Here is an 11,909-nt window from a genome sequence, read left to right as displayed (position 1 = left end):
GTCATGCGTATTTACAGCAATATAATGTGTGTATAGAGTATTCGTCATGCGTATTTACAGCAATATAATGTGTGTATAGAGTATTCGTCATGCGTATTTACAGCAATATAATGTGTGTATAGAGTATTCGTCATGCGTATTTACAGCAATATAATGTGAGTATAGAGTATTCGTCATGCGTATTTACAGCAATATAATGTGTGTATAGAGTATTCGTCATGAGTATTTACAGCAATATAATGTGTGTATAGAGTATTCGTCATGAGTATTTACAGCAATATAATGTGTGTATAGAGTATTCGTCATGAGTATTTACAGCAATATAATGTGTGTATAGAGTATTCGTCATGAGTATTTACAGCAATATAATGTGTGTATAGAGTATTCGTCATGAGTATTTACAGCAATATAATGTGTGTATAGAGTATTCGTCATGAGTATTTACAGCAATATAATGTGTGTATAGAGTATTCGTCATGAGTATTTACAGCAATATAATGTGTGTATAGAGTATTCGTCATGAGTATTTACAGCAATATAATGTGTGTATAGAGTATTCGTCATGAGTATTTACAGCAATATAATGACCAGAACGAATTCATGAGTCTGGCTATATGAGTCTCATAAGTAACGCGTGGTCTATGCTAGCTTTACTCAAACATGCAGCGATGAATATAAAACTTTCTTTTAGAAAGCTCTTCAGATGTTACAAAAGTTTCGACCCAAATTTATTGACGATCGAGCCAATGGATCAAAGTTGAAAGTCTTTTCTCTATTTAAAAATATACATTGAGCGTATGCGACATAACATCTGTTAGCCGCAATGACTTTTATTTTGAAAACTTTCGAATCTTTGCAACGTTCAATACACGAAATATCATTACATATGAATTTTCTAAATTTCTAAAAATACTTCATCGATCCAGCACATGTGCGCTATTGAAACACTTGTTCATTGCCCTCTTTTCTGCTGTCGTCGTTTTAACTTATAACGAAAAAAATATCTTGAAAAATAAAAACAGAACCGATGCCTGGTCGCTATTTCGTGTGCATTTCTCCATGAGATCGCGTCGAGTGAGCGGCTATAACATTGGTGGCTTGAGCGACGTTTGCGTGACACTTTCGTCCAAAACACACAACATGATGGTTGCTGTAGTGACATTTGCCTTGCATAAACTAATTTTAATCTTAGTTGTAAATCAGGTGAGTGTTTCGGATAAACCTTAATTATATGATCTCTGTGTCATGAAATAATACAATGTTGTTTGAGATGTATTCAGATTAGGTTTATCTGTAGTATGAAGCTCGTTAACTGTGTTCGGATTGATATGCGTGATTTTTGCAGGATGCTTTAATATGGATATTCTAGCTTCTCGTCCTAGTATCAGAGCCAAATACTTTGTGTTGCATTGTAAGATCAAATTTATTTGATATAAATTGTTCAAGATAATATATTAAATTATGATTTTAGTTAACTTGATCGTTGAAATTTTAGACTCATGCTAATGAGCGTTTTGAGAATATTGATTCATTTTCAGTGCGTTATATTACAATAAGAATCGACTATGGTTTTTACAAGTAACACGCTATATTGGCAAATAAGAAATTAATTGCGAAAATGTATACTGATTTGAATAGCACACTCATGCCGTACATTTAAACTTGCGAAAATAGTCATCATATATAAACTACTCGCTCATTGTGCACCTTGACTCAGCACTTACATTATAATATGAAGTCAATAATTTCATCATTTCAATATTGACACGCGAATACCAATAGATGATGCTTTTTACTTCCAACTTGAAAATGTCAAGATTTTATTAGGAATATCCAAATCAAGTGAACATTGCTAAATCAGAGAGACAAGAAGCTAGTCGTTTCCAGTATTAACTGTGTTTACAGATGCTTATGGTATGCTGAATTAACAACTGTCAGCTGGAAACAGAATAATTATATTATCAAATGTCTATTTTTAATTGTATTTTGCGACAGCGTACCGAGGTTTTTATCACGTGTTCCAATATTTGAAATCAACATAAGCAAACAAGGGAACAAAGTCTGTTGAAATGTCTCTCGTTGTTTCCTTCCCAAGAATTTTTTTTAATTTAGGCTAATTCATAAATTTTGACGATGTAGAAAACCCTCCTATCCGCTTTTTCAAAATGACATTTATCGTTGAATCAACGCTGAGGTTAACGTTGTTTCGTATAATCGACGTTGAATTAAACGTTCTTTTGTTGAATCGACGTTGAATTTTACGTTGTTTGATTGAATGGACGTTGAATTGAACGTCGTTTCGTTGAATTGGCGTTTAATTGAAAGTTGTTTCGTTGAATCAACGTTGAATTGAACGTTGTCTCGTTGAATCGACGTTGAACTGAACGTTGTTTCGTTGAATCGACGTTGAATTAAATGTGGTTTCGTTGAATCAACGTTGAATTAAACGTTGTTACGTTGAATCGACTTTGAATTAAATGGGTTTTCGTTGAATCGACGTTGAATTAAACGTTGTTTCGTTGAATCGACGTTGAATTAAACGTTGTTTCGTTAAATCGACGTTGAATTAAACGTTGTTACTCCGAATCAACGTTGAATTAAACGCTGTTTCGTTAAATCAACGTTGAATTAAACGTTGTTACTCTGAATCAACGTTGAATTAAACGCTGTTTCGTTGAATCGACGTTGAATCAAACGTTGTTTGGTTGAATCAACGTTGAATTAAACGCTGTTTCGTTGAATTGACGTTGAATTAAACGCTATTTCGTTCATTCGACGTTAAATTAAACGCTGTAACGTTGAATCGATATTGAATTAAACGCTGCTACGTTGAATCAACTTTAAATTAAACGCTGTTACGTTGAATCGACGTTCAATTGAATGTTGTTTCGTTGAATCAACGTTGAATTGAACGTTGTCTCGTTGAATCGACGTTGAACTGAACGTTGTTTCGTTGAATCGACGTTGAATTAAATGTGGTTTCGCTGAATCAACACTGAATAAAACGCTGCTACGTTGAATCAACGTTGAATTAAACACTATTTCGTTAAATCGACGTTGAATTAAGCGCTGTTACGTTGAATCGACATTGAATTAAACGTTGTTTGGTGTAATTGACGTTGAATTAAACGCTGTTTCTTTGAATCGACGTTAAATTGAATGTTGTTTCGTTGAATCAACGTTGAATTGAACGTTTTCTCGTTGAATCGACGTTGAATTGAACGTTGTTCCGTTGAATCGACGTTGAATTAAATGTGGTGTCGCTGAATCGACGCTGAATAAAACGCTGTTTTTGTTTAATCGATGTTGAACAAAACGCTGTTTCCGTTGAATGGACCTTGAATTGAAAGTTGTTTCAACGTTGATTGTCAGGTGGGCATGGAGTTTCAGTTGGTGCGTGTGTTTGGAGAGCAAAGAATCACGTTGAACTTCCCGAGGCAAATTTTCAGCGCATAGACCAAAAATTTGTTTGTAAACCCTGATAGTTCAAGCCATTCGACTATCATGAACTGTTATTTTATATATGTGTTGACTGTTTACATAATTGGATGCGTCTGCATTAATTCATTTTCTCCCATTAGATTTTCAACTCGACTGTAGTGGAGTCTCTTACGTTATGTGTCGAAATAATGAGTTATTTTTTATTTCGATAATTAGTTCCAATAATTAGTATTAATTTCGAAATTAATACTAATCTATTAATTATAAAATCTTAATGTTATTCATTTAATTATATGATTAATTGTCCGACATTGAAAATAATATGGACGGATTTAGCTTCCTCATCACATAACATGGCACCTATTGTAATAACAAATTAAGAGCGGCGTATATAAGTACTCCTATCTCCAGCTCTCTCCTTACGCATTCGATGTGTTAGTAGCTTTCTTATCCTGTATGATGTGAAAATATTTGTTTCAAAGGATTGCATTACTTGATTTTTAGTTCTCCATTTCACATCCGTTATGTGAAGACAACCCATTCTGATTTTTTACTTCCATAGTTGACCGTTTATTCAACTATATTAAATTAATGTGTTGAATAATGTTTGATTAATATAATGAATAATGTAATTAATGTTTCAACCCCCGTGCTGCCTAAAGTTTAGCGTGATAGCCACTTGGAAATGTCTAATAGTTTCCCGTCATTAATAATATTGCTAGGCGTGACGCGATAACCATACGAACTTTCCAGGTAAAACAACTGGACATCTGAATATCTGAAACTAGTTTGCCACATTTTTAAATAGTCAGATTTTGTGGCGTCATCGAACCACAAAATTTATTGAATGTCGAATAAATCAATTTATTATTCCGCTTCATTCCTGAAGTTGATATCTTGTTTCCTGCAGGTCTACTGCGACTCCTTTAGCTCTCCTAACCCCCGAGCTGGTGACGTCATCGACAAGGTAATGATTTCGGTTTGATTACATCTTTATTTGAGCACATACTGTACTTCTTATGCATGGAAATTGAATATATAATGGATTTATTCCAATATTGTTCTATTTAGTGTTATATAAGGGCTTGATTAGAAATAACGGTTATTCGTGTTCATGAACCTTAACCTTATCTGGAGTCTTAGGCCAAGACATCGGCAATACAAGGGAGATGAGTACGAGAAAAAGGCACAAGTGTACGTCGGCAAAATGTCTAGTTCAGAATGCGTGCCTTTGCAGTTGGATAAAATAGAACGTCATATCGTGTAAAGCGTTATTTCTGGCGTTACTGATAATAAAGAGCGGCGTTACTTTACTATTTCTGGCGTTACTGATAATAAAGAGCGGCGTTACTTTACTATTTCTGGCGTTACTGATATTAAACAGCGGCGTTACTTTACTATTTCTGGCGTTACTGATATTAAACAGCGGTGTTACTTTACTATTTCTGGCGTTACTGATATTAAACAGCTGCGTTACTTTACTGTTTCTGGCGTTACTGATATTAAACAGCGGCTTTACTTTATTATTTCTGGCGTTACTGATATTAAACAGCGGCGTTACTTTACTATTTCTGGCGTTACTGATATTAAACAGCGGTGTTACTTTACTATTTCTGGAGTACTGATATTAAACAGCTGCGTTACTTTACTATTTCTGGCGTTACTGATATTAAACAGCGATGGACATTGCAACACCGGTCCGGGAGTCACAAAATATCACTAAACCATAAAACGCGGATACTTTCGTCTAACACCGAATGTATGCACCAAAAAAAGACACCGAAATAGATTTATGCACCGATAAAATCTTTTACACCGGATGTATGCAAAATATTGCACGCACAAACTCAACATGGTACCCGAGATATCAATATGGGTAACAAACAGCCAAGTGTACCGAGAATACCCACTAACCACTGGTACATATATACCCATAAATAGCCTGTACATATATACCCATAAATCGCTGATCCTTGAATACCCATGAAAAGCTTCTCATCGCAAACTGCAAGAAAATTATTAGAAGTTTTTGCAGAACTAAAAATCATTGAATTACGGATTTTTATTCAAATTCCAAAGACGATTTAAGCGAGACAATCATATTGTTCATTTCATTACTTATCTTCTTTGTTCTAATCAAGATCTCATCGTGAAATAGTCCATTTATTTCCTGATTACATGGGTTAGAAAAATTAACGATTCAGGTTAAGCGCAGTACGTATGTATACCTGGCGTAGTACTGGTACTGGTGCAGCACATTAAATTTACTTACCATTAAATTTAACGCGGAACAACTTAGAATATTATTGGAGTCAAGTGAACAGGCCGAATTGTTATATGTACTTCAGTGGCTGACAATCTCACAGGGATTGCCAATGATTTACTGTACATGTTTGTAAATGGTCGCTCTGCAGGCCCGATGATTGTCAAGCATAAAATATTTCTTGTGATTACCATGTTTATGATCTGTCATATATTAATAACAAAGCCAAATTATATCATTATTTTTTGAATTATTAATTATTTACTACGAACTTCATCTGGTACTGATCCAGCACCTCATTTATTTTGATCATTTGAAATATATAAATTAATTCTTTACATATGATTTTCATAGTCGATTATAAAAGTCTGCACTGGCACCACACCTCTCCAACAGTTCGAGCTGGACATGGGCTCTAGTGGACCGAAGTCCAGCTTGTTCTCCGAGTGCCAAGCTCTAGCCAACACCATCGAGGGAAGCCTGTACTCTGTTCCCATCTCGGAAAATATTGAATACCTTCGCTTCGCCCCTCTCCAAAGTCGTGCGATGGAATGGACAGAATTAACAATTGATGGTGACACAGGAGTCCTAGCGTGCATCCTGAAGGCGGCCGAGCTTAGTGAGTCTGGTAGTGGTGACCCTCATCATAATATAGCGGTTTCAGCGTTTATTAGGCCGTAGGCCTGTCGCCGAAGCAAAATTGAAGCAGCGAGTTGCGAGTTCGAGCCCGCAACATGCTGTGGATATCCTGCGATGTTAAGAATAGGCGACAGTCCTACGGCCTAATTGACGTTGGGGAAATTCAGCGTTTATTAGGCCGTAGGTCTGTCGCCGATTCTTAAAATTGCAGAATATCCACAGCTTGTTGCGGACTCGAACTCGCAAATCACTGCTCCAATTCTTCTGTGCTTAACCGCCCGGCCTCCTTGCCGATTCTGGCCAGAAACTGACGCACAGAGCTGGGATCGAACCCGCACCTCTCTGCGCTAATCCTGGTATTCAACTTTAACCATTGGGCCACCCCATGGTTTTCTCTGCAAAATTACCTTCCGATTATGCCTTCAATAATATTGATGTATTTTTTTCTCAGTNGTCTGTCTCTTATACACATCTAGATGTGTATAAGAGACAGGTAATAACTGTTCACTTGCTTGATAATGAATATTGATATATTCGAAACGTCGCACTGCAATAAAATGTCATTCGGTAATCTACTTTTTGATCTCCAAGCTCCAGCTAGAAATTTCGTTCGGCTTATCGAAAAGAATAATAAGAAAATCGTAAATAAAAAGTACGCTCTGGTCTTCAACCAAACCTGTATAAATGAAGAACTTCTGCCTAACTACACTAATATTTAATGTTATGCTAAACAAATTAGTTGTTCTCGACTGTATATATGAAACCAAGAAATGAAGACACGAACAAGGCGTGTCTTACTGCAGTTGTCTGTAGGATCGTATTATTGATCACTGGATCAAATGATTTTCAACAGTTCTCTCTTGGCCCAGTCATGAGTACTCTTCATAATCAGGTATTTAAAAGCAAAGAAAATACCACAAAAATTCACCATATCTTTATAAGATAAAACGTTTCGGAGTCCAGCTCCATCGTCAGTTCAAACCACAAAATTCTGTTCAGAANTCCTTTCCTCTTGAAATAGTAAATAGATAGGCCGTTTACGTTTACTAGCATTATTTTCATGTCTTATCTATTTATTTTTAGTGCATTTACTTTACTAATTGATTTATTTGTGATTCTAGGACTGAACTTTTTCTGAACAGAATTTTGTGGTTTGAACTGACGATGGAGCTGGACTCCGAAACGTTTTCTCTTATAAAGATATGGTGAATTTTTGTGGTATTTTCTTTGCTTTTAAATTCCTGGTTAACTTGCAATTCAAGCAAACAAGTGATTTTAATACTCATAATCAGGTGTTGTAGTCGGCAGCATGTATGTTATAATATAGATTATAGATAACCGAAATAATATGTATAATAGAACTAATAAAAATCACGTCTGCTTGACAGTGGCCTGGATGGTCAAGTACGAAGGCAAATGTCTTGCCACATTCAGCGACGTCTACAACTCCACTGAAGAACAGAGCTGCGACAACCCGCAGGAGGTAGTTTACGTCATCACAGGTAACACCTGGGTCTTCAATTAGAATAGAATAAATAGAAGTGTCGGCACTGAAGAAATAGGCCCATGGCCTATTGCCGATTCTTGAATTTTTTGTGACTTGATTCAGAAGGGATCCGGCCTTTGCAACCCGATCTTTCCATACCTGACGATTGATTGAGATAGCTGCTGGACTTATTGCCTGGTCCGTAATTTGCTAGGCATTTTAAGACTGAACATATGCTCCAGCATAGCTTCGTCCGGACTTATTGCCTGGTCCGTAATTTGCTAGGCATTTTAAGACTGAACATATGCTCCTGAATAGCTTCGTCTAGTCTGTTCTTGAAGGCGTTCATACTCGCAGCGTCAACGAGTATGAACGCCTTCAAGAACAGACTAGACGAAGCAATGCAGGAGCACATGTTCAGTCTTAAAATGCCCAGCAAATTACGGACCAGGCATTTTATCATCAGATTTTAGTATTCCACGCTGCTCGATGTGCCCGCTAACTTCATGTGTTTGCAAACGTCCTCCTCTGCTCCTGACGATCAAGATATATCAACTTTATTGGACGGTGTATGGATGTTATGCAATTATCCCGTTCGATATCTAAGTTGGTCCAGGGGCCATACTATAAAAACTCGCTTAGTTGCTCACATTAAATAGGTATGAATACAAACAATTTGTATTGTAAACCAAACACCACTTGTTAACATGTGAAAACTCTGTTTTTTTTTTTTCGTCGTAGATGCCAATCTGGCCATCGACTACAGCCGCGGAAAGGATGGCGTGTGGCGCTGGCCCGGCGGTGAGGAGAAGTCGTTTCCATGGGTGGAACAACCAGAAGACTATCACGATTGCGCCCTCGGTTTTTTCACTGAAGGTGTATGGTTAGTTCCGGTCCGTTGCAGTGACCGCATCGGACAAGCACTTTGTATGGAAACTCAAAGTGCTAAGCAGAAATGTACCACTGACTAGATTATGATCGGACACGACCTTTTCTAGGTGGACTATTGGCTCTCCATTTTTAAAAGTTCATTTAAAATTGCTGCTCTGTAATGCACTCTTCATGAACATCAATATTCTATTTCCTTCAGATATATTGTTATTCAGATATATGAGAACTTTATCATTCGCTTCAGGGAACAACTGATGCTCTATTTTATTGCATTTAATTGAAGTTCCCTACTCCAATCGCAAGAGCAATTCCTATTCATACATATTTTACTACCTAAATTGTAATCAATAACTATGGAGCAGAAAAATTTCGCGTATATCTACCCTATTGGATGATCAAAATATATGTTGTTACGAACATGGATTGCAGGACCTCAAAGAGTATTGTGATCATCTAGAAAACTAGCACGCCGCGTGTCCCTCATAAACTAAAAACTATTCTAAAGTTTTAAAAACTAGCTTCAATTAAAATTAGGTGTCGTCATCTGGATCACTGCCCTTATGTCAAATTTAAAACTTCCATGTTCATGGCCGCGCGGAAGCGCCGTCTTCATCGTCCGCGGTCCCCTAAGCAATCGAAAGGCAGGACGCCCCCCTCCGTAGTCTGTAGGTTACGTTGGACAAGACCACCGTGCATCTGCTCTCATTTGAGCCAACTGATTCCAAATGTTTTTGCTCATCTCGTGGTCGTGCGCAAATGTTCCGGTTGTTTGGACACGCATGTCCCTTTATTGCCCTAGTCTGCGCTGATATGACCGTGGGTATTTATGACTGGGCTCCTCTTAGCCAGCTGCCTTAACTGTCTTCAGATCACCCCTTAGTCAACTTCTTCATGAGCTTTTGCAAAATTCAGGTACTCCACGTCTACGCTGGCTTCCTCCTCCATTAAGGCTACAAGTCGGTGATGGTGCTCCCGCAATTGTGTCCAACTGGAGCGATTACGCTGAAAACAATGTTGCCCATTATTATACAATTATTCAACCTCCTCCAAGTACCAAAACACTACTACACTTTGCCGCTACAGTTTCAAACACCCTGATAACCTGTGAGGTCAAGGACACTCACTGACGTTATCAGTCCCACTTTGAAGTTCCTACGCAAAATTCCCTTCATCAATTCCAGTTGATTTGGCGTGGAGTTTTGTATTATCCAAAAAATATTCCTTCAGCATTACTGCCGGTACTCCATTGGGCCCTGGTTTCTGAAAAGGTCGCTAGTTCTTCAATGTTTCTATCTATGTCTTCTGGTCCAGGACTTTGATTTCATTCTCTTGCCTAGAGTCGCGGAAATTTCTGAAAACTGATTTTAGTTGCGCTGCCATGCAGCAGCTCACACATGCCCTGTTCATCGTCAACGAGGGTATCATAATTCTTCAGCGGCCCAACTGTGGCCTTTATTTTAGCCGTGGACTGAATGTATTTGTAGATACACTCGGGGTTCTCTCTGTTGACCTCAATCACTTGCTCCTCTGCAGCTCGTTCTTCCATCCTATGCGAATCCTGCAACCTGCTTTCGGTTTCCTTGTGGAGCTCTACCAGTATTTGCCTCCTGAACTCACGAGTGGATTTATCTTGTTTATTAATTTGTTTATTTGTTTATTTAATCTCCTGCGTTTTCTTATTATAATTCGTCTGTCTCTACGAACTTTAGGGCCCGTTCTCCTCGGGGCATGACGTACGCATAACAGTGCTAGTTTCTCGCATAGTTTTGTGTTAATTTCATAATTATTTCTCTCATGAAACTCTTTTCACCTAACAATTTTTGCGAGTTGATTCCGAATGGCCTCGCAGCCAGTTCTTCGATGGTGGAACTTGATTGGTGGATCTCCTGCCATAAGATGTTTGGCCTACGCGTGTCTGTGTGCGTCAAAGTCCTATGGGATTTCGCGCTCCTAGGGGGATTGTTCCTGAGCGCCCCACCGCTGAGCTCGGGGTGTCTGACTGCAGGTCTCAGTTGTGGGGTTAAGTTATTATGTAGGTAGGATTACTTGCATTAAGTTATTATGTAGGTAGGATTACTTGCATTAAGTTATTATGTATAGGTAGGATTACTTGCATTAGGTTATTATGTAGGTAGGATTCCTTACATTAAGTTATTATGTAGGTAGGATTCCTTACATTAAGTTATAGGTAGGATTACTTGCATTAGGTTATTATGTAGGTAGGATTCCTTACATTAAGTTATTATGTAGGTAGGATTCCTTACATTTCCCTTCTCTGTCTCTCTCGTGCGGGCGGCCGACGTCCCCTGTAAGCGGCCTCTTGTTCGAGCGTCTTTGTTTCTGTTGCTTTTCACCTGTCCCTCCTTGTCACTTCGTCTCTTTGAGATGCTAACGCTGCTTCTTTCGAGCCAGCTTTAGCGGGCTGGACAATTGAGACTTTCCGCCCCTTGTGGGTGATGAACAATGTTTGATTTGAGAAATTAAGGAGGATCTACTCAGAAATTAAACTGAAGATTAATTGCATTCAAATTTAACTGACGAGTGCCCGCACTAGATTTTATTTTCTGAATAGCTGTTCTATAATTTAGCAGCAAAATGCCCGCACTAGACTTAATCTGAAATTTTTTTGCGTTAGAATTTGACAGTAGAGTGTCTGGACTAGAATCTATCTACAGATTGTCTGCACTAGAAATTAACTGCTGATTGTCTACAATAGAAATTAACAGCTGATTGTCCGCTCTAGAAATTACCTACTGATTGTCCGCTCTAGAAATTAACTACTAATTGTCCGCTCTAGAAATTAACTACTGATTGTCCGCTCTAGAAATTACCTACAGATTGTCCGCTCTAGAAATTAACTACTAATGGTCCGCTCTAGAAATTACCTACTGATTGTCCGCTCCAGAAATTAACTACTGATTGTCCGCTCTAGAAATTAACTACTAATTGTCCGCTCTAGAAATTACCTACTGATTGTCCGCTCTAGAAATTAACTACTAATTGTCCGCTCTAGAAATTACCTACTGATTGTCCGCTCTAGAAATTAACTACTGATTGTCCGCTCTAGAAATTACCTACAGATTGTCCGCTCTAGAAATTACCTACTGATTGTCCGCACTAGAAATTAACTACTAATTGTCTGCTCTGGAAATTACCTACTGATTGTCTGCTCTAGAAATTAACTACTAA

At 38.0% G+C, this 11,909-nt stretch overlaps 1 protein-coding gene across 1 annotated transcript; it reads left to right on the top strand.

Moving 5' to 3' along the window:
- Positions 1 to 1,059: 1,059 nt before the first annotated feature.
- LOC108676079 lies at positions 1,060 to 8,975 on the top strand. Its single transcript, XM_018164121.1, has 6 exons — positions 1,060 to 1,203; positions 4,352 to 4,408; positions 6,101 to 6,323; positions 7,732 to 7,845; positions 8,571 to 8,690; positions 8,965 to 8,975. Exons 1-6 carry the CDS (start codon positions 1,060 to 1,062, stop codon positions 8,973 to 8,975), a joined length of 669 nt encoding a protein of 222 aa, XP_018019610.1.
- The last annotated feature ends 2,934 nt before the right edge of the window (positions 8,976 to 11,909 follow it).

Source organism: Hyalella azteca, unplaced genomic scaffold (genome assembly GCF_000764305.2).
Source record: "Hyalella azteca isolate HAZT.00-mixed unplaced genomic scaffold, Hazt_2.0.2 contig15098, whole genome shotgun sequence".
Taxonomy (NCBI): Eukaryota; Metazoa; Arthropoda; class Malacostraca; order Amphipoda; family Hyalellidae; genus Hyalella; species Hyalella azteca.
Note: the sequence above shows the minus strand (reverse complement) of the source record. Positions and strands in the feature narration are given on the sequence as shown.

What these genes read in the sequence shown, in the direction of transcription:
- LOC108676079 (XM_018164121.1), top strand. Translation starts at nt 1,060, where the DNA reads ATGAGATCGCGTCGAGTGAGCGGCTATAACATTGGTGGCTTGAGCGAC. An exon ending in CTGGTGACGTCATCGACAAG is followed by an intron (nt 4,409 to 6,100) that starts GTAATGATTTCG and finishes CCTCTCCAACAG; the next exon opens with TTCGAGCTGGACATGGGCTC. An exon ending in CCTGAAGGCGGCCGAGCTTA is followed by an intron (nt 6,324 to 7,731) that starts GTGAGTCTGGTA and finishes TCTGCTTGACAG; the next exon opens with TGGCCTGGATGGTCAAGTAC.